Source organism: Naegleria fowleri, assembly GCF_008403515.1.
Source record: "Naegleria fowleri strain ATCC 30894 chromosome Unknown tig2, whole genome shotgun sequence".
Lineage (NCBI taxonomy): Eukaryota > Heterolobosea > Eutetramitea > Acrasida > Naegleriidae > Naegleria > Naegleria fowleri.
In genome coordinates, this window is record NW_025407934.1 from 77,902 (window position 1) to 100,680 (window position 22,779).

Genomic DNA, 22,779 nt, shown 5'->3' on the forward strand with positions numbered 1-22,779 from the left:
CATCATCATGACAATCATCCTTCTCATCAAATGCATCCACAACCTCCAGTAAGTCTTCTTCCTCTACTTCTACCCTCTCATGGCAACCATAATGGTTCATCATCATCATCATCGATACTCATGACGAGTGGTATCAGCAGCAGCACAACGGGTTCAATCTCTTCCCTTCATCTTCTCGGAAACGTCTTGCCAGCAGTGAATTCGGCAAGGTAAGTGTTTCTTATTTTTTGAAAAAAAATTTTAAAAAAAATCCTTGTGCTACAACTACCGCCATCACACCATCCTGTCCTATCACCAACCATCCTGTTATCACCTTCACGATTGAATCATCATCCTCGTCCTGTCTGACGCCTCTCATTATTATCTTCAACTCTATCCTAATACAACAACAAAAATGGTACAAAAAAGGAGCGAAATTATACAACAACAACAACAACAACAACAACAACAACAACAATATAAAAACTCTGAATTCTCGGACTCAAATTTGAGTGCTCTCGTTAAAGATTTGGGTTACACCATCATGTCCACAGTGGACGCTTTCAGTAGAGTGGTGGAAACATGTTCCAATATGAATGAGCGAACAGTTGGAGAATTAATAGGTATGATGGCCATGAATCACACCGGACTACAAACTCGAGCTGATCATGGCTCTATTGTTTCCTTCCTTCAATCCATAGGCTCTTCAAAAGTAGAAATCAAAGAAAACGCATCATCATGGAATCTCGATAACTTCGTAACCGTAATGAAACAAAAAGACCTCAACTGGAAACAAGTCGTCGCATGTTTGGACCATACTGGATTTAAGTTAAAGGATCAAAAAGGCCTTGCAATGATTGTTACTATTTACAAAAAGATTACAGGAGAGAAATTACCACTGGATGTTTTCGTTTGCCGAAAGTGGAGCAACAATGATGCTCAACTTTCATTCATTCTTCTCGCTTTGGACGCTCCACCTGACATCATTGACTTTTCGTCAGATAAGCTTCGTCATGTCGACATTTCCTTCCTACCTTCTCACAAAAACCAAAACACAACTTGGGGAACAATAGATTTAGTGGAAACCTTGTTAAATTTGGCAGACATTGAGAATATGAATGCCATCAAGAGATTATTTGAAGCTCCAATGAGACAGTGTCCAGAACAATTCTTGTTAGCTCTTGCTCAATGCAATCCAATCAACATTTTACTTCGCCAGGAAATTGTTTCCCAAATTGTACCCATCTTTGTCAAGCCTCATAAGAATTCTTTCTCTGTGCTCCACAAATTCTCTGAAGTGAATCAACCATTACTCATTTCAACTCTCTCGGAAACATACCGAAAAGATCCTACACAACTCAGAAGGATTTTAGATATCGCTCAAGAATTGAAGATACTTGATGCCATTCTGGATTCAAGACCATTCCGTTTCGCCATTGAAATTGCAATTTTGGCATCGAAGAGAGACCATCTCAACTTGGAATTATGGCTTCTCAACAACATGGAACGTCATGGCAATGAATTTGTCCAGGAAGTCATCAACTATTTGACAGATGCCATTCCAACTCTCAAGGACAAGAATTCTCAACAACAAGCAACCTTCACTTCGGACATTGCAAAGACCTTCTTCAAGTGCCTCGACAAGGCTAGAAACTTGATAGTTGCAGAAATTTTCGAGCAAGCCTATCAATTGTATCAAGCTTTGGATGAGAATCTCAAACGTGAAATCGCAACAACCGAGTTCCAACTTTCTCCAGAGATTGAAACCAAAACTAATCAGTTTTTCCTTTCCATGTTCCATGGAGAAATTACTGTAGAAGTTGGTGTTGAGAAACTCAAGGAAATGAAGCTTTCAAAGACTAGAGCCGACCAAGAAATGTTTGCCTGTGTGATTCATAATCTATTTGATGAGTATCGATTCTTCAGTCAATATCCTGAAAATTCATTAAGAGTAATGGCCAAACTCTTTGGACTTATTATTCAACATAATGTTATTGTTGCCAAAACATTGAAGTATGGCTTAATTTGCGTTTTACAAGCTCTTTCAAGTCCTGATATCAAACTTTTCCAATTTGGTCTGATTGCCTTGTCACAATTCAAAACAAGAGTTTCTGAGTGGCCACAATTTTGTGCTCATCTACGTACAAAGATTCCACAAGCCTTCCAACACATTCCAGACCTTGCTCAATATGTAGCTAAAAGCCTTAGCTTGATTGAGACTCAAATACCAAGCGAACAATATGGAGTGCCTGGCATTCAGAATACTGGCATTTCTTCCCCTCCAACATCCATCTCTCCTCAGCCAAATGTAATGCAACAACAATTTGGCACCAATGCTTTCCAACCCTCCATTAGTACAACTCCTCCTCCACAAATTTCCACATCTCCAACCCCGCAAGTTCCTCCATCAGCTGCCTTAACACCATCAGCTGATCCACAAACACCAACGAAAACCAAAAAAGACGAAGAGAAGGCCTCTCCTGGAATTGGCTTCCAGTTGGATATTAGCACTCTGACCAAAAACGTCACGACACAAGAAATTGAAGCCCCAGAACCAGAGTTGGCAGAGAAGATGATCTTTGCAATTAACAATGTCTCTCAAATTAACCTCAACGAGAAATGCAACGAGCTGAAAATTGTACTGACCCCAAACTGGTATCCATATGTTGCAAGATATCTTGTAGTGAACAGAGCTAGCTTGGAGCCCAACTTCCATTTAGTTTATGCAAAAATGTTGAGCACTTTGAAGTTGGAAGAACTCGACAAGCAAGTTTTAAAGCAGACATACATTGCTATCAACGCGTTGCTTCACTCTGAGAGAATTACCACTAGTCTTTCAGAAAGATCTCTTCTTAAGAACTTGGGAAGCTGGCTAGGATTACAAACTTTGGCAAAGAACAAGCCCGTTCTTCATAAGGACCTTGATTTGAAGTCTCTTTTATTTGATGCCTTTGAAAGAGGAAGACTCATTGTGGTCATTCCATTTGTTTGTAAAATTTTGAATCATTGTGCCAAATCAAAGGTGTTTACCCCTCCAAATCCATGGGTTATGGGTATTGTATCTCTTTTGGTTGAGATTCATGCAATTCCAGAGTTGAAATTGAACTTGAAGTTTGAGGTTGAAATGTTGTGTAAAACTTTAAAACTTACCATTTCTCAAGTTGAGCAACAAAACAAGGAAAAAGAAGATTATGCCCCACTGCTTCAAGGAAGAACGCAACTCAAATATAACAACCCAGATATTCATGGGCCAACCACTGCAGTTGAGCCACTCGCACCAATTGCACCTGGCCGATCAGAAAAGTTGTTCAACATTTCACAAGTGACCGACACTGGAATTATTATTACCGATCTTCAAGATCAGGTGAAAATTGCTGAAAATTTGTCAATTTTCAAAGAACAACCAGAATTGAGAAAGCTTGTTGTAGTTGCTCTTGACCAAACTATTCGTGAAATTATAGCTCCGTTTGTGAAACGAGCTGTTACCATTGCTTGCCGTACAACTACAGAAACAATCATTAAGGACTTTATTGCAGAGCCAGATTACAACAAAATGCACCGAGCAGCTAACTTGATGGTTGCTAATCTTGCATCGAAACTTGCTGCTTTTTCTTGCAAGGACATTCTAAAGAATAATCTCCAAACTCACCTCAGAACATTATTTGAGGCTGCTTCCATCAATCCAAGCGATCCAAAGGTGAAGACAGTCATTGAACAGATCGTAACAAATGTTAGTGCGGATAATGTTAATGTTGGTTGTGCATATGTTGGCCAAGCAGCCCGAGATAAGGGTATGCTGGACATTGCAGAAGCTCTTCAATCCGAACTTGAGTTGAGAAAAAGCTATGCAAATGGCGCCGTTATGAATTACACCAACTATACGATGCCAGCCTTTGTTCAAAGATTACCAGAGGTTTTAGCTCCAAAAGGCGGCCTACATAGAAGTCACATCCAAGTTTACGAAGACTTTGAAAGAAAGACTCTATTTGAACCAAGAGAAGACATGCTGCCATTTAATGTCGCTGTGGATCAAGCCAAGCTCGCATTCGCCAATATGATGGAGTATATCCATCAGGTTAAAACACAACTACCTAACATTTCTTATGTCCCTGTCCAGAGCCGGTTCTATGACAGCTTAAACAAGATTCGATCTATTCTTCGAAGATCGGTTCAAGGTGGAGAAACTGCTGAGTCTCTTTGCATGGATGTTTTCTACAAACTTTACGAAACTGATACCAACATTATCAGGGAAGCTTGTATTATGGTTCTTTCCGTTTTGCGAGAAATGGAAAGCGAATCATCCATGATTCAGGTTACTAATCTTTGGAAAGCTTTAGCTCCAAATCAAAAACTCGACAATGCTACTCTTTCACTAATCAGAGTAGATTTATTAGATCTCGTTACTCTTGACAATGAACTTTTAGCTCTAGTTGCTGATTTGAACCACAGCAAGAACGCAATACCTTTCTATTTGCGCCTGATTCAGAGATTGGTTATTTTGAAGAGTACTCTCACTGTTGCAGACCTTCCAAAGTCCTTCAGCTTTGTTCAATCAAACTTGTCAAAGTATCCAGATTATATGACCTATGCTTCCATTATAGAGCAAGCTGCAAAAGCAACAAGCAATCTGTACGACAATCCATTGACCATTTTGTTCAATGTTGCTTCTGATTTTGAAACTCCAGAAAAATATGCAGTGAGAGACCAACATTTGAAGAAGTTTGTCACCTATCTCTCCATATCTGAAATGCCTTACACCCCAACTCCATATTACGATCGTACCCATGTATCCTACACTTGGGCTTCTCTATTCAAAACGGCCAATGAAAACAAACAGATGATCGCCATGGATTTCAACGATATGTTTGACAAAAAAGTGGCATCTTTTGAAGACACCATTAGACCTTACATTGAAACTGCTGTAGAACATTTCTACAAATTTGGAGTCAATTTGCCCTATCCAGAGACATTTAAATTTGCTGATGGCCTTTGTGATTTTCTTGGAAAACTCATTTTTGAGCAAAGTGAACACTATGAAATAGATCCTGAATTTTTCTCAAAGGCTCTTACAAGATTTAAGATTGTTCTTGATCTGATCATTCAATTAATCATGAAGGATATGGAACTTCAACAAACCAAGTTTAATCAGAGAATCTATTTAAGATTACTGTCAGGTATGATCGTTCAAGCTGGAAGCTATTTGCCTCCTCCTTCTTATTATATGGGACCTTCATTCAGAGCAGAATATTTCCACCAAAACTATGACAAGCATTTGGAGGTTCATTCCGAAATTTTGTGTATCTTTGCGCAAGCGTTGCTTGTATTGAAACCAAGCAAGAATCCAGCATTTGTTTTTGCTTGGCTAGAACTGATTTCTCATCGCTTCTTTATGCCAAAGATACTTGCTCCAAGCTGCAAGAAGGGCTTACCTTTGTTCCATGATCTCATTGTTGAAATGTTTAATTTTTTGGAACCATATTTGCAGGCCGGACAGCTGAATAATCCAGTCAAACTTGTCTACAAGGCAGCTCTAAAGATTTTATTGATCCTTCTTCATGACTTTCCAGAATTCCTTTGCGATTATCATGTCTCATTATGCAATGTTATTCCAAATACTTGCATACAAATGCGAAATCTCATTCTATCAGCCTTCCCAAGGCATATGAAACTTCCTGATCCATTCGCTAAAGATGTCAGTATAGAAAAGTTGCCTGAAATCAATGAACAACCAACCATCTTGAGCGACTATGCGAAACACTTTACCAAAGAATTACCGTTGGAGTTGTTTGAATCATTAGTTGACAAGTATTCTATTAATTCTGATATTTCTCTTTTAGATCAAATTGTCAATAAGGTTAAGTTGACCTCACAAGAGGAAATTTCTGAGAGAGGAACATCTTATAACGTTCCATTGATTAATTCAATCGTTTTGCATGTTGGAGTATTAAGCACAACTAGACATCCTCGATCACAATGTATGCACTCCTTTGCAACTGAAGTTCTGCGTAGAATGCTCCACCAGTTAGACTTTGAAGGTCGTTATTTGGTGTTGAATGCAATGGTTAATCAGTTGAGATATCCAAACATTCATACCTACTACTTTAGTTGTGTATTATTGAACTTTTTCTGTGAGGAACAGATTATCCAGGAACAAATTACTCGTGTGCTTATTGAGAGATTAATTGTCAGTAGACCACATCCTTGGGGTTTGTTAATTACTTTCATTGATCTTGTTAAGAATAGTATTTACAAGTTCTGGGAAAAGCCCTTCATTCATTGCTCAGTTGAAATTGAACAAATGTTTCAAAACGTTAGACAAACTGTGTGATAAGGTGAGTTTGATCTTGAGTTGAAATAAATATTTTGAGTTAAGGCAAGAAGACATTTTACTGCTGTTTAAGGTCGTTCATTTCCATTCGTTTAATGGTCTCGAGCAAATTCTCAGTTTGTTTTGTGACCACCTCCGTGAGTTTGTTTGTCTGAATTTTAAACCCAGCAAACGACATATGTTTCGCTTCGTCAAAGCCCTTGGCGACAAAATCATGCAAATGTCCCAATAATTCTTGCACATATTTTTCCAAGCTCTCATAATGACTATCAAACAAGAAGCCATAAGTCTTGAGGTTTTGAAGATCGTGGCGAATTACTTGTTTCGCTTTTTCAGTCTTCTTCTTTTCTCCAACATTTCGCTTGAGAGATTTATCAACTTTTTTCGTCAATGAATGTTCTTTCAAAAACACATCCAAACCAAAGGCAAAGAATGCAAATACTGAACAAGACTTCAACAATCGTCGCGTTCGGATAATCATGGACAGCATTGCAAACATAAATTTAAAATCGCTGTCACAATATCCAAATCGTGAGGTTGCTGTCGATCGACTTGAAACAATCAAATTATAAAGGTATTGGCTTGATTGCTGTTCTATCAGCCATTGCTTGTAGAGATTGTATTTGTATTGATATCGAGTATGAATCTCCTCGATATAATAATCTTCATCGTTATATTTTGAATTACCTCGTTCTTTGATGCCACTACACATCACTCCATAGCCATGTTGTTTACCACATGAATAACAAAATCGTGTGTGACAGAGAGCACATCTGTTGGATAGAGAAAAGTTTAATCACAAAGGATTTGAGAACATTTGAATATTTCATTCATTTGGTCATTCCACTTACGTCATTTGATCACTGCAGAGATTAGTATTTGAAGAAAAGTTACAAAAAGTTGAATATTATTATTGAAAAGAAAATGAGTGGAAAGATCATCATCAACTTACCATCCTTGATGTTTGGTAATAAAAACTTTACATCCTGGACATTGAGTACTCGTGTTCTTAATGAATTCCACATTTCGTGAAACATCTTGTCCAATTTGGCGGAATTTCTGGAACATGGAACAAGAAGCTACACAATAAATTTACAAAAGTTCAACAATATTGATATTATTATTGCGATCATACGATTAAGCATATAACAATTATTATAGTAACAAAAAGGTGAATAATAATGTTAATTAAGGTTAAAGATAATATTTTGTAAAAGTACAAACCTGGAAAATGAGGTTCTTCTCCACAATGAAAACAAAATTCAGCATCACAATCACAATGAACATAATACAGATTCTCGTCGCAGAGCTTCTTAATACAGCCTTCACAGTTTGGAGTCACACACCATCGCAATCTGTGATTATTGGCAACAAATAAATCGATTTTTGTTTTCAAAAACATTTCGTTAAACTTATCACTGACAAATGACATCATGAATTCTTCAGTGATGGTTGCATTGCATCCAAAAGCCATACAATTAATCTTGTTACCATTAAGAAGACCTTGTGAAATACTGGCTTCCACATAACTTCTCCAGCAGTCTTCACAAAATTCGTGACCACAAATGTCATTCTTTATAAGTGTCACATTTTCGCTAAAGCAAGAGTCACAACAAGATACATGATGGTCTTGAGTGTCATCTTCTGATTTGTTGACTAATAGTCCGCATTTAGAAAGAATTCCATCAATTCCAAGCTCACCATAATCTTGAATTAATTTTTCTGTATTCCATTTGTAGATCTAGGTCATTAGGATTGTCCATTCAATTCATCGATGGATAGATGATTCCAAAATATATGGTAGATCATCAATAAATAGAATAAAATTAAAAATCAAGTTGGACCATTTCTGAAACATACTTTTAAAATAGCATCTGTCTGATACTTTGTTTGCACAGGTAAAATAGTGCTCACCACAGACAACTCCCTTTCCATCTCATCCAAAATTTCATGACCTCTCAAAATGGTAAATAATTTTTTTGCTCTTCCTGATTTAGAGATCCTTCTTTGATACGAAGATGATTCATTCTCGTTTTTAAATTCAACTCCTCTTTCCTTCTCATCAATCACCTCTTCTTCCTCATGATTTTCAAAACCATCTTCATTCCGATAATGATCATCATCATCATTCACTTGGGAATGATTTAGAGGTACCAATGTACTACTTCCAGAAAGTACATGTGGTACAACAGTATGAATCATGTGTTCAACCAAAGTTTCTTCTTCCTCATCATCAGCAGTAATATCCACTAACAATTCAATACATGCCTCTTCCTCATTACTGCACTGTTCCATCACGGATTCAATGAGCTCTGTTTCAAGATGAGGAAACAAGGCACACAAATTCTGAAATAATTCTTCTTCCACAGTTGCTTGTGTGTGATTCATTTTTTTTTTTTAAATTTTAATTATTTCTTTGTGACTATATTTGGAAATTAAGAAGGTTCAGTTTTGAAATTCATGAGGCACCATGAATGAGAGGATAATTTGGAAAGTTGGACTGTTTCATTACTTGTCATCTTGACAAATTCTTTGTCATCCATCGCAATTTCTTTAGGTACATTAAAGAGAAAGACACGTGGTCTATATTTTACAGCTTCAATAATAAGAATGAATTGTCAATTTAAAGATCTTGGGAAGTATACTTTGAAATTCAAACCTCCATGTTTGATCGATTCCAATTTGTTGATCATGTCATTTCATCCTTTGACCTGCATACTCCAGAAAAGGACTGTAGTTTCTTACGGCATTCAAAACCACTTCTCGATCGTTCGTCTCAATTAACGAGATGCAGAATTGAAGAGAATATGATGAGTGACAGCATTTAAATTCTTGAAAATGTAGTCAATACCATGGTTGTTTTGGAGATGTTCCATTTGAAATTTGGAACTTTTACATATAATAATAATATTTTGAATACTTTTCGTAAAGTTCTGGTTCTTCAGTTTTCACATAATCTTCCATCAATGTTTGACCATCCGCGAGAATACTGGTATACATGAAATTTTGTAACACGTCTGGTCCTAATTCTAATGCCGCATTGAGACATAAATCAAGGTATTTTGAGATGGGTTTGATTGGAATTTCCATGTTTGGTTTGGAGTGACTTGTGACAGAAGTTTCATTGATTATAGTTGGGCAAGTAGTAGTGCATTCTTGTCGTTCCAAATACACGTCCTTGGTATGGTACCATATTCTTCCACTATAATGACGAGCCACTCTTTCGTGATATTCATTTTCATAGGTCACACATCTCTCAGTTTTGTAAAGATCATCATTGTATTGACAGCACATCAATGCTTTGCATCCACAAGATACGAGTTGATTTTGAAAGGTCACAGAACAATTGCAGCACCCACATGAATGGTCTTTATCGGTGAAAATGCCACAGGTACCCCTTGCACAGTAACAACTTGTCACAAACGTGTTATTCTTAAATTCTTGATCGAGTGTCACAAATTTCAGTCGATATCGATGTTCTCTGGTCATGAATGCATACCAAATCTCCTCAGAGAGTGGAACTTCAAATGCAGTGCAATACATTTCAATGTCTTGCGCTCGTTGAATTTGTTGTCGTTTTTTCAAATTTCCAATTTTCTCATAATGCTTTTGTTGTCTTTCAATGATTTTCTGACAAACTTTGTCATCCACTTCATCGTATGAAGCTGCAGCCACGGAGGCCACTTTTCTCTTTTCCAAATCTCCAAAAGGTAAACTCGAAATGGCAACTAGATTAAAGGTTCGAAGATGGCCCTTAACAATCACTTTTCGAAAATTGTGTAATTCTGGAAATGTTCGTTTTGCTGATTTTTCTGACATTAAACTTCCAATTCCACAAATTGTGATGTATTGAGGCCAATGTTCTCTTGTAATGGTTGACATCCATTGATTCGATATTGATTCCTTGTTGTCACAACAACAGCAGCACCGAGAAATATTGTTAAGAGGATCCTGAATATTAGATTGACAGGATGCATCTTCACCACCTTTAGAATGTAATGATTTAAATTTAATATTAGATTGACAAGATGCATCTTCATTTAAATGTCCAACACCACCTTTAGAATGTAATGATTTAATTTTTAAATCAGATTCTTCCAATAATCGATCGATTAACATCAAACAAAATTCCTTTCCTTTTTCGGTCATTGGTGGAGCTGTGATTAATGTTGTTGAATGAGTGGTTGCAGTTGTTGTTGTTGAATGAGTTGAAATGTGTCTTGTTACTTGTTCTGAAATTGGTAATGATGATAGTTGCTTTTCATTTTCTTCTTTCCGATCGATTGGTGAATGTTCAGTATGACAACCAAAACAACCACAAGTGGCCTCTCCAAAAGAACTGTTGTTGAAAACGTCCTTCTTGAAAATTGTGTGGCCCTCCCTATGATAGGTGGTACTACTTGTTGAAACAAGAACCGCCGTTTGTGGATGAATCTTTGAAACATTGGAGCCACCACAATCACTGCTACTATGAGTAGTAATCCTATCGGAAGTGGCAGTGGATGGATTCATCCTAATGGTGGTGGTGATGATGGTTGATGATTGACAATTGCAACAAGTGGAGGTTTGAGTTTTTTTGAAAGCAATGCTCGAAAAGAATCCTCTCGTTCCGACTCAGTCATGACAAGAGTGGCTTATGGAAATTCCAAATTAACAATCAACAACAACAACAGCAGGTGCGTAGTGAGGAGTTTAGTTTTTCAAAGTCGAATTGAGACACTCTTGAGAGGAAAGGTCATTGAAAATAATTCGTGAACATTTTTCAGAGGTGGTTGAAAAGGAGGTTAATTTTGAGAAGTAGTGTTCAATGGAAGAAGCCTGCTGGACAAGTCACTTTTCTCTCTCATCTCGATTTAATTAATAATGAAATTCTTCGATCGTTATGGTCGCACTTCTGAATCAATATTATCTCCTCTCATCTTTGTAAGGTTTACTGTAAACGTTTACGGTTGTCATACCGTAAATTTTTTGTAAAAGTCTCTTTAATTCTTATATTTAACTCCCTCTTTTTGGCTACTTTTGATACCGAACTCTTTGGAAGGTTGTGAATATTAAAACGCAAATATAACACCCATTCCAAGCATCTTTTGGCTTGAAAAATCAACCTGCAGTTGAATATGGCAAAAACAAATGACAACCTTTTGAAGTCAATAGATGATTCATAAATTCCATCCACCATTTGGGAAATTCATGGGGCTCTCTGTTGCTGTCTATTCATCTCTATCTCTGGGAGCGGTAGTATTTTCGAAAGAAAGAAGAAAACTCCAACCTTCTTCGAGTTGTTTATAGCTTTGAATATACTTTTGCGCTTCATTTTCATTCGCAAGTTCCCAGTACAGTAACAGGCTTTCAAAAAAAGGAACCTTTGGCAACGAATGGAAATACACATTGAGGGGTCGTTGTTCTTGGAAGGATACCTCAACACTAAAATATAGAGAGATGTAGAAATAACATCTTTCGATAGAGGAGGAGCATTGAACACACCCCGAGAGACCGATTGAGTGAGAATATAAATTGAACAGCCTTCTCCTCCATTAACGTTTCTTCAACAACAACAAAAAACAACAAAACAACAACAATATCAACGACAACAACAACCTCAACTGTTGTAATTCACTATTGCTCTACTCTTCTTTCATTCAAAAACCACTACCACCACAACAGAATATACAAAATGAACGCTCAAACCTTGATTGCTCTCGTTGCCATGATGGTCTGTATGATCATGTTCTTTGGTACTCAACAAACCTCTGCTCAATATTATCCTTCCGAAATGGTTGGTGGAGCCTCTTCCGTGATGAATGGTGGAATTGTCGGATTGATGGTTTTCTGTTTGTTGGCTTTGTTGGCCTTCATCTTTTAAATTCATAGAACTCTTTCAACCTGTACCAAAACAACAACAATTATATGTATTTGTATTATCTCTTACCATGTAATATTCAAACACACAATCAAATAACTTACAACTCATAAGGACTTTTGAGTTGGATCCACACACTCACAAGTAGTATTACAAACAACCTCTTGTAGGTTAATAATAAAAAACAAGTTCAATGAATACAACATTTGTTTCTGTGTATTTCTCCATCTGTTGGAAAAGTCACCCAAGAATTCGCTCTTAAAGAGGATGACACACTAACAGTCGAGTGCTAGCTCTGTAACTGCTCTTCAAAAACTCAAACATCCTTCCACCTAACAATACTAATCCAACCACATGAACATTGGTGTCTTGTTGTGCTCTATATTTCCACACAAAGTGACCTCTCTACTGAATTCAAACGTCGTCGCACGATAACCAAAACTCTCGAAATCCAAGTATTTATTCATTCATTGTGTGTTCGAACTCTCTCGAGTTCTTGCTTGACCGTTCATGCTCTTTTTTAATTCATCGCCTTCTACTTCCTTGCTCATTTGTCTCACGTCATCTCTCTGAAAATTACAACAAAAAGAATGTCTTCGTCATGTCCACACACTGATAATGATTCGGCGCAGTGTTCTTCTTGGCGTTCTTCACTCACGACACACCCAAAGGCTTCTTCATTGAATCATCACTCTCATTCATCATCATCATCATTAATGGATCATTACATTTCCATCATGACGACGAATACAACTTGTTGTTGGAATCATCAAGATTCGCATCATGATTTTCATCACCTTGAAGAAAAACTTGAAGACTTTGATTCAAAAACAAGGATTAGTATGAAAACGACAACGATAAGGAAAAGCTCATTGATTTCAAAGACATCGTTATTGAGAATATTCTTGTCTTTATCGTTGTTATTGTTGTTGGTCATCCGCACCTCATGGTTTTCCTTTTTTGGAAACCATCAAAGTGGTGCAGTACATAATACATCACCATCATCATCATGGTCTTCTTCAACATTATTATCAACAGCTGATAGTACTACTCCATTAAATTATTTCTTCTTTGTTCAAGCTCAAGGACCTTTGACAATTGGCAGGTCCTCCTTTCCCCTCGAAAATTCCGAACGCAACCCGATTCACGACTCTTCTTCCACTACACTCTATCAATCACGTTTCCTCTCTCTCATGAATGTTGCTGCATCGAATGATTCCCGAGCCAATCCAAGCTCTGAAACTTACAATCCATTTTACAGTATTAGTAAACAAATTGCATCGTTGAAGATGAATTTGGTGAGAATGACTTTTCATGGTACCATAGCTCCAGATACATTTGATCCTGAGAGTTCGGACTAGTAAGTATGAATAATACTCTATGTTGTTGGAGTGTTTGATTTTTGATTTAACATTTGTGCATCGATTACGATTTGATAATCATGCATCATGTGGACAAATAACATTACATTGACATTCATTGACATGTTGTATTTCATTGATTGACAACTTGGAAAACTTTTCAACATTTTGGTGAACAGTTGGCAAGGAATTGGTACATTGGCATTGGGAGGAGGTATTTTGAGCATTATTGCAATTTTAATGTTACTCTGTTGCGATACATTCCGTGCATTTGGATGTTTCGGAGGTGTTGAACCAACCAAACAATTCTTCTACGGACGAGAACCAAGAAAAGAACCTTATGGCATGTGTCAAGTGTTCACACTAAAAATTCTGATTGGTGTGGCGCTTCTTGTGGTGACTGGACTTGTGGTCTTGTTAATTATTGGAAATGTTATCTTTAATAATGCATTCGAATATGGTCGTTCGAATTTTAAATCTGGACTCAACACCATGTTTAATCAATCGATTGAATTGCAAATTGTGACAAATCGAATTCAAGTAGCCTCTGGTTCTAATGCTCAATTGACAGATATTAGCTCATTAATGGCTCAGCAACAAGCGAGTATGAATGCAACTAGTACTCTAACCAAAGAAATTCGTCACATGAATTTCATTCGATACTTTTTATTGATGCTCATCGCATTGGTGATTTTATTTGTTCCTTTATTGGGATTATTGAGTGGATTGACTCATTGGAAAGAATTTGCTGCGTATGGTGTAAGATTTGGTTACATGATGCTTGTGTGTTGCTGGATTCTGTACACTTTACATTTTGCATTTGCAGTTGTCACACAAGACATGTGTGCCACAGCAGATCGTTATTTACAAGGTCAATACTCCAATAATACTGGAAATTCTGATCTTGTGAAACAAATCTCGTCTCTCGTTCAGATCTTTTCCAAATGCTCCAATCAAAGTGTTTTAGTGGCAAATAGTGGAATTGACATGTCACTCATTGACACAATGATTGCAAGTTTGAATCAACAATTAACCAAAGATGATCCTCGAAAACGATATTTTAACATTGTCTATGCCAACTTGAGTAGTGCTGTCAACATTGACTATGTTCAAGCAAATCCACAAACCAAAGCCAATGTTCAAAAATCAGTCAACACCATTTATCTCTTTCATGACGATCTTATTCCAACTTTCATGACCTATAATAATTGTAGCCATGTGGGACAATCGTTTGTCAATGTTGTGGATTCAGGTTGTGTTGGAATGTTATCCAGTATGAATATTATGTGGACGGTTTATTTAGTGTTGGGAGTGTTATTATTCCCAATCATTTGGTTGAATTGTTTAGGATATAAACGATTCAGAAAGAAGAGATTTGTGTTACCGAAGGAACGAAAAATTGAAGATATTGACATTGCTTTGAATTTGCATTGAGTGACAGTGTGAGTGTGCGAATGTCAACAGATCAGATGCACTTTTGTGAAAGGATGACCTTTGCATGAACCGGAATTATTCAAATTTTCATGAAACTGAATTCTCATTGTTGTGGAATCCACTCGTGTGAATTCTTATCCACGTGTGAATAATGGGTCCGAGCAGAGTGTTCTCTCTTTTCATGAAATTTTATGTATCATGTAATATAATCAAACGTTTTGATGAATCGCTGCTGTTCCCAATACCTATATCCAAAAACAACAACAACAACAATCAAACACTCTTGTGTCCTGTGACTGACAAAATTTTGATCTCTTTCTCGTCGTCATAATTTCTTCTTTGATCAATTCTGAGAATCTCTCGAAAAGTGAACTCTTAAAAAAAAAATATTCGACCGGAACAATTTCGGAGAGAGTATATTAACTCGGAATAATCTTTTTCATCCCATCTAACCGATCGGCTAGACTTGAAATCTTTCATCTACCCATTCATCTTCCTTCAATTAATTGTTATTGCATATCCGAATCATTGTACATTAAAAAAGGTTTCATTTTCTCATTCTATATAATATTGGCAAGATCAAGCTTGGTGATCATCACGACTCTAATTTTAGACTCCTTGTTGGTTATAGAACCTAAGAAATTCTTCAGGATCGGTTTCATCCCGAAAGTAACCTACTCCATCACCAACATTATTGTACGCTTTCAGAAATTGAATACATACCCTTGTGTGTGTGTTTGTTAGTAATCACAACAACATGCTCATCATGACCACAACGGCATCATCATCAAGGAATCATCATCCTCCGAATAACGGTTGCAATAGTAGTAGTGAGAGAGAGCAAACTCTGAATGGTAATCTGGCACCTCCAACGACAATGACTAGTAACGGAAAACCATCCTCATTATCATCATCTTTATCATCATCGGAACATCATCATCAAATGGTCGTAAATTCCTACCACAAGGTCAAGGAATTATATGCAATGAGTGTTTCGAGGTATAATCAAGGAAAATATTTTCATGCTCTGGAAAGCTTTCTTGAATGTAAAAATCTAGTAGAGTCGGAGTTGGCCTCTCAACAAGAGAAACAATCTGTGCCGTCGACACAACAATCATTGCATCACCAAGCAAAACAATCACAAGAACAACATCAACGACATGATAATTTAGCAGTATCATCCGTGACAACAACAACGTTATCATCAACGCAGGAAAAGCATCAAGTCTCAAATTCCAAGCAAAAAAATAAGAAACACAAATCACGATCAAACTCAGATACCAAAACAATACTAGGAAAAGGTCACAACGAGAGTACTGCTCTTGTGGGTGGACATGAGGAGCGGTCACTTGTCAAAGTAGAGCCATCGCAGCAAGTCACTCCTGTTCATATAGAGGAGAGTGATAATTATTACCTTTATTTGTACTATCAAATTTGTTTTCAACTGGCAAAGTGTCACTTTAAGCTTGGCCAGCTAAGTAAGGCCATTTATTATTTGTATCATCAATGCTCACAATGTGAAAATATTACTGCCAATCAAGAATATTCGACACTGATACAAGAAGTTGAGAGAATGATATATTTTGACAAAAACATTGATGCAAACAAGATATCAGCTGAAGATATTGAAAAATTTGTTATAGAAATTCAGCCTATTCACTTTTTTTCACCTGCTACTAATAACGGTGGCTACTCGGATAACAATTCTCATCATACAGCCATGTTGTCTTCTTCCACCTCAACGTCGAGTGTGGGCTCAAGGAACGATGACCACGTGGTCACCTCGCCTTCCAACAATTTTTCCATCTTTTTTTCTGTCTCCTCTCCATACAGCATCCACAATGCAAAGCATGCCTCATTACCCTCCACCTATAGTACAGATAAAAGGAATGATTGGCAATCAATATTTTTGAAATATCAAAAGAGCGTCTGTAAATAGTGTTGTACATTATTGTAACAATTTTTAATATATTATTAAATTATTAATGAAAGAATATTGAACTGAGCGTCAAAGTATCTGTAGAGGTTGAGGTGGGAAATGATGGAATTGAAAAAATTGGGATTGCTCATTTGGAACTGGGACTCCAAAAATTAAACCATATCTTCATGATGAATGAATGGTTGCTCTAAAAAATGTACGACTTGACCAAATTACAAATCACTCACAACATTTTCCATCATCTTAATGAAGGTTTCATCCTTTTCCTTAGTGACAGAACAAAATTCAAAATTAATTGGAATATTTCTAAATGCACTCCAATTTTCAAATGAAAATTCCTTAGATTCCATGAGTGGATATGGAGCAATATTGACATCTTCATCAATGGATTGATGTTGATGCTTCTTGGTGTTGTGAATGGTTGTTAATTCTCTTTCCAATTCTCTCTTCATGTGATTTTTGACATAGAAGGCAATATCTGCCTTATTGCAAATAATGGTAAAGCTTGCAGGCTTGTATTGATCGATCAATTTTCTATTTGTTAAAATATCGTACAGGAATCTACATTTGATGATTTCATTAAAAATAATGATACAATTCAGAATAATTTCAGATAATGAATCACAAGATTAGTTCAGCAGCAGATGGGATCGAATGTCATGTCGTTCACAAAAAATTGAATAACATGAGATACAATATTACCAACATGAAATAATTAGAAAAAAATATTTTCCTCATACTTACTCTGCATTGGTTGAAGCATTAAAATCAGAAGCATCCAACACATAGGCAATCTTTTTAGTAATTGGTAAATATTGATTAATTAATTGTTGTCTCACTCTTGAATGTCCAGGAATATCCACCACTTCAATCTCCTTCTCCGGAATTCCTTGAATCAACTTGGGAACAAACTTTCCATAATTCTCCTTCACACTTGTGTGCGTATTCACCACCTTTCCATCTTTCAATTTATAAAACAAACATGTTTTTCCGGAATCACTCAATCCGATCACCATCAAGGCATTTCCTCTTCGGAGGCCCACTGTCTTGAAGAGAAATCGGGCCAACAACAATCCAATCACACACACGGCCAGCAGAATGGCCACCATCATCCATAAATTCATTTTTTTTTAAAAATTTTTTTAAATTTATTTTTAAATTTTTCAAAAGTTTTTTCTGAATGACGTCATAATGATCAGCCCATGATGATAATTATCATCAAAAGGTTTTCACAAAAGATCAACAACAGAAATTTTGATCTAGTTGATGTTGTTGTTGAAGATCAGTCAATGGAGCACACTAATTTTACTCGACAAAGTTTGATTCAGAATGCTAGTACACGATTAGTGGTGTCATCAGATGTTGGAGTGATGGAAGGTTGTTGTTGTTGCGAAATTCCTTCAAGTAATTCTCGTCGAAGGGATTATGGCGCTTTAAGCTTTTTTTCAACACCTTATTCAATTTATGGTTTGGAATTTGAGAATTTTTTCGTTGATGTCATCCAATTCGTCTCTTCTTCTGTCGGTCTATTCATCTTTAAGGATGAATCAAGAGAGAAAGAGGAGGAGGAGGAAATTCAATGATGTCTTGAGTTCTTGTCAGTTGAACATTCATCATTCTCTCTCAACCAATCATTAAGGTAGAATTGAAACCTTAGAATTAACTTTCAATTCTTACAATTGATAAATACTTAGTAAAAAATTCTTCACCTTGTGTGTTTTTGGTCCGGACCATCATCATTACATCATCATTCTTATAAAACCATCATTACATCATCATCATCGTTATGGAAATTGCATGCTTTTATCATGTGCCCATGTTGAGTATGGAGAAGGAAATGATCAGGCAATGGGAGCTTCAGATGGAATGGTGGGACGATTTTTGCTTGTTTTTGAATCGGAAGCCAGCACTCGTGGAGACGGTCATGAAAATTAATATCAAAGCCGATTTAAGGCCTACCGTCAAGTATAATACGCTCATGATGATCTACAAGTATATGAAGATGAGGTAAGTGTTAGTGTTGGGTTGGTGGAATATAAAAACTTTTCATGCTGCGGTTTGGAATGCTTCTCCTGGACCAATATATAAACATGACAATACGACAGTAAGGAAACTGATAATTTAGTATTGCTCACTCTCGTATGCATTCGGATACAGGTCAAACGAGTAGAGGCCTTCACCATTGCACCCAAATCCATACTCGATATTGTTCGCCATCGTCAAAAATCAGCAGCCAATCTTACCGAAAAAGATGTCAATGATTTAGAGATTCACATATTAGAGACACTCAATTTTGAAATCAATTTTGTGTCAGTATTCGAATTTGTGGAATTGTACTCGGCTTGTTTTTGGAACTTGGCATCTGAACGACTAAATTTGGAGAGTAAAATTTTCATGAAAACAGCAGAACAAGTGTGTGATGTGTTGTATTTGAGTGCATCCTATTTGATGAAGCAAAAAGATCCTAAATTATTGAGTTGTGCCATCATTGCGTGTGCTTCTGAAGTGAAATGTGGAAAGAAATTAGCTGCTTTAAATTGTTGGTGTAAGTATTGGGAAAGGAAGATTATTTCTGTGATTGAGTGAGTGATAATGATCCATCCACAATTACATACATTTTTGCTTTTCTGAATTATTTCGAAAATTATGGCAACGTCGTGCTGCAATATTAATAATAATAGTATCACATATTACAGGTGAAGATGATGACGTCATCCAAGAGCATACCAAAGAGTTATTTAAATTATTAGTCGAGGATTGAGTTGCCAAAAACACATATGTGGAATTCATCCAAAAAGAATATTGAAATACATTCCATTGATTTCATGTCATGACAACTATTGTCAATTTTCTGTAGAGGAGCACTTCATCATGGGCTATATATACAAGGAATAGAAATATTTCTGTGAATAATAATGTCCAATCCAAATGAAGATTATACTACTAGATCATGGGCTATTGTAAATATTGCTGTTGTAATTTATAGACATCATGAGGATCAAGAGAATGTAATAGTTTTTGACTCTCCTCGACATGTTTAGAAAGCTCTGTTTGTTCTTGTTTGCACATATTCTTTTCTTCCGATAATGTTTCTCTCATTTCCTTCACGCTTGTTAGAAGAAAGAAACCACCTGCACCACAGGACCAAATTTTCTCATCATCCTTCATCTTTTCAATGCTCTGCTCTGCTTGTGAAGCTTGTTTGTGTTTGAGACGGAGTTGATTGATTTGTTCTTGGTCAATTAAAATCGTTTGAATAAGTTCTTGAATTTGACTATTAATTTGGATGGTGATGTGTAATAATTGTATCCGATTTGATATATTTTTAATTATTTCGGATTGGCCAATCGAGATTCATTACAACTGCAAATATTAATTACACTCTACCTTTGTTCTTCGATGAGTTGAGAAACAGACTTTTCGCTCATTTTTTTAATTGTTTACAAAAACATAAATGTTAACAAATACCAAAATCAACATCACCTTAAACAAGAAAAATCTGTCAAAGATTACTCAACCGCAACTTAAAAATATAGACAATCACTCAGGATTAAATGGGGAAGTTTTTTCGTATATTTTGATGGATTTTTGATTGACTTGATCAGAAATTGAAATTTCCAATAAAACTTCACTAAGACGGATGAAAAACCTTCCCCATCTCCTTTAACAATGCAACATCTATTTTGGAGTTTTGGAATTATTTAGAATTTAAAAAACTCAAGAAAGAAAAATGAATGAAGACGAAAAGAACATTTAACTTGATAAACTCTCTGAAACCCTGTTAAACTTAATCTATCAACCAACCATTGAGCTTCAACATCTTTCCTTTAAGAACAGATTTAACAAATTGGGAGACATCAATCTTTCAGGTTCCTATGACCACATTCTGTTACGTCGTGGTTGTTTGTCAATTAAGCTTGTGTCAACACAAGAATCAGCAAGTTTATAAATCTTTAACAAATTCAATAGATTTACTGCTCTTGCTTAACTTTCTTAGTGGATGGTTCAAATGAGGAGGTATCGCCATCGTTGCCACCATCATCACTCGAGGCAACATCACTACCATCCATCATGGACTTTCTTTTCAATAAATTAGACGAAACGGCAGAGGGAGCACAAAAATTATGGACATAGAGTTGAGAGGACTCATCAAAAACAGCTCCTCGAATCATCCATTCGTTGGTCTCTGTATTGTAATACTTGTCAAGCTCCTCGTGACAAATTGGACAAGTGTCTTGTTCAGTATTTGCAATAACATCTTCGTGTTTTGTAGTATTATTATTCATTGAGGTTGTACTACTGGAAGTGGTGGTGGTCGTTTTTGTTCCTGTTTGAAAGAAATCAAGTGCTGAAATTGGTTTTGTGGAAAGAGAGGAGGAAGAGGAAGAGGAGGCCGTCGATGATGCAGAACCCTTACCTCGATGATGTAAGAAACCAGAAAAAGAGTCTGCAAATATAATGACACCTGGACAGTGAAGAGCACTTGTGGGGAGGTTGGGTGCAGTCATCCATTCATCTTCGGTCAAGTACCACTTTCGTGAAAGGTCCTTATTCGTTCTAAAGAATTGAGTTGTCTTGCCATGAAGATCCAAATGTTCACTCAATTGTTTTTGTGTGGGCAAACGGACACCACAATTCATACACTGATGTGGAAGCGCATCATAGAGACGATGCACACCCTTACTTGTTGTCGATGTAGGTTTATTCATCTGAGAGGCAGCAGCAGAAGAAGAACCAACAAGCGATTGTGGTGCTAACATTGAATGTCCAGGATGATACATTTGTACAGTTTGTCCAAGCATTGCTCCAATGGATGAGGTGGCATAGGGATTTAAGGCAACATTTGAAGAAGAAGACGAGGTGGAATAGGGATTCATGGGCGTCCATGAGGGTTGTTGTTGCTGTTGTTGCGAGGGGATTAGGGATGGTTGTGCGGAAGGAATGGACGCTGTGCCACTCAACTTGGCAGTCAACTGAGAGAACAATGCAGCAGTTTTTGGATCATTGATTAATTCTGGATTTCTTTTGAGTGCATCTGCTAATTTCACTAAAAGTTCTTGTTCTGATGCAGATAATGCAGAACTGGAAGCAGCGGTTGTTTTTCCTGCCACGGTTCCACCTGATGGTGTTTTTGTTTCCAAACCTCTAATTCTATTTTGAATTTCTCTTACTTTTTCCTCTCCGAATACTTCATTCCAAGTTCCCAATAGCTTCAAATAACTTGCTCTCATCTTGGGATCGTCTTTATTCTCTTTGTATGCTCGAAAGAAGACATCGGAAATTTGTTTTTTAAACTCTTCAACGTATTGTTTTCCAATTCGTTTAGCTATGGAATCTAAAAGATAGAGGGAGATGATTTTCTGAGGGGCAGGAGCCTTTTTGATTGTTTTAAGATGATCATCATTGATTGTTCAAAGATTGTTGTTGTGTTGCAACATTGAAAACAATTATTTTCCCGAGCGGAATTGTCATATCCAAATATGAATTGGTTTTCATCATCATCGTACAACAACAATAATAAGAATAAACGTTAAATATTTAAAGGATGAATATTTGTCAGATTAATATTCATCACATTGAAGATTATTGTACATCATCAATATGTATTTTTGAATGTATGAAAATAATGATGATGATTCTTTCAATCCAACAACAGTTCATACGATTCATAACACTACATACAATATTAATTCTTGTGCACAATACTTTAGCAATATCCCGACAATATTCAATATTATCATTAGCAATTTCTGTGAGCATATCAATTTGCATCCGATCATTGGTTTGCAAATCCGTCTGCAAAGCACTGCTAAATTCTTGTACCACTTCTGGCAGTGTAGATGTCATGATATATTATTCACTAGTCGACTATTACTAC

The 22,779-nt window shown here is 36.6% G+C and overlaps 9 protein-coding genes across 9 annotated transcripts; 4 read left to right on the forward strand and 5 right to left on the reverse strand.

Annotated features, from left to right (window-relative positions):
- Positions 1–30: 30 nt before the first annotated feature.
- Positions 31–6,307, forward strand: FDP41_000305 (uncharacterized protein; the record flags this gene model as incomplete). Its single annotated transcript, XM_044706311.1, has 2 exons — positions 31–209; positions 409–6,307. The coding sequence occupies 2 exons, from the start codon at positions 31–33 to the stop codon at positions 6,305–6,307; spliced, it is 6,078 nt and encodes a 2,025-aa protein (XP_044569119.1).
- A 58-nt stretch (positions 6,308–6,365) lies between these two features.
- On the reverse strand, positions 6,366–8,695 carry FDP41_000306 (uncharacterized protein; the record flags this gene model as incomplete). The annotated part of the gene is made up of 5 exons (XM_044706322.1): positions 6,366–7,080; positions 7,159–7,170; positions 7,260–7,386; positions 7,532–8,048; positions 8,168–8,695. 5 exons carry the CDS (start codon positions 8,693–8,695, stop codon positions 6,366–6,368), a joined length of 1,899 nt encoding a protein of 632 aa, XP_044569120.1.
- A 504-nt stretch (positions 8,696–9,199) lies between these two features.
- FDP41_000307 (uncharacterized protein) lies at positions 9,200–10,819 on the reverse strand (the record flags this gene model as incomplete). The annotated part of the gene is made up of 1 exon (XM_044706333.1): positions 9,200–10,819. The coding sequence occupies one exon, from the start codon at positions 10,817–10,819 to the stop codon at positions 9,200–9,202; it is 1,620 nt and encodes a 539-aa protein (XP_044569121.1).
- Positions 10,820–13,360: 2,541 nt separating this feature from the next.
- On the forward strand, positions 13,361–14,962 carry FDP41_000308 (uncharacterized protein; the record flags this gene model as incomplete). Its single annotated transcript, XM_044706344.1, has 2 exons — positions 13,361–13,527; positions 13,708–14,962. The coding sequence occupies 2 exons, from the start codon at positions 13,361–13,363 to the stop codon at positions 14,960–14,962; spliced, it is 1,422 nt and encodes a 473-aa protein (XP_044569122.1).
- Positions 14,963–15,728: 766 nt separating this feature from the next.
- On the forward strand, positions 15,729–16,901 carry FDP41_000309 (uncharacterized protein; the record flags this gene model as incomplete). Its single annotated transcript, XM_044706355.1, has 1 exon — positions 15,729–16,901. The coding sequence occupies one exon, from the start codon at positions 15,729–15,731 to the stop codon at positions 16,899–16,901; it is 1,173 nt and encodes a 390-aa protein (XP_044569123.1).
- A 212-nt stretch (positions 16,902–17,113) lies between these two features.
- FDP41_000310 (uncharacterized protein) lies at positions 17,114–18,025 on the reverse strand (the record flags this gene model as incomplete). The annotated part of the gene is made up of 2 exons (XM_044706367.1): positions 17,114–17,462; positions 17,646–18,025. The coding sequence occupies 2 exons, from the start codon at positions 18,023–18,025 to the stop codon at positions 17,114–17,116; spliced, it is 729 nt and encodes a 242-aa protein (XP_044569124.1).
- A 662-nt stretch (positions 18,026–18,687) lies between these two features.
- Positions 18,688–19,487, forward strand: FDP41_000311 (uncharacterized protein; the record flags this gene model as incomplete). The annotated part of the gene is made up of 2 exons (XM_044706378.1): positions 18,688–18,908; positions 19,007–19,487. The coding sequence occupies 2 exons, from the start codon at positions 18,688–18,690 to the stop codon at positions 19,485–19,487; spliced, it is 702 nt and encodes a 233-aa protein (XP_044569125.1).
- Positions 19,488–19,856: 369 nt separating this feature from the next.
- FDP41_000312 (uncharacterized protein) lies at positions 19,857–20,329 on the reverse strand (the record flags this gene model as incomplete). Its single annotated transcript, XM_044706389.1, has 2 exons — positions 19,857–20,175; positions 20,289–20,329. The coding sequence occupies 2 exons, from the start codon at positions 20,327–20,329 to the stop codon at positions 19,857–19,859; spliced, it is 360 nt and encodes a 119-aa protein (XP_044569126.1).
- A 543-nt stretch (positions 20,330–20,872) lies between these two features.
- On the reverse strand, positions 20,873–22,748 carry FDP41_000313 (uncharacterized protein; the record flags this gene model as incomplete). Its single annotated transcript, XM_044706400.1, has 2 exons — positions 20,873–22,276; positions 22,584–22,748. The coding sequence occupies 2 exons, from the start codon at positions 22,746–22,748 to the stop codon at positions 20,873–20,875; spliced, it is 1,569 nt and encodes a 522-aa protein (XP_044569127.1).
- Between the last annotated feature and the right edge of the window lie 31 nt (positions 22,749–22,779).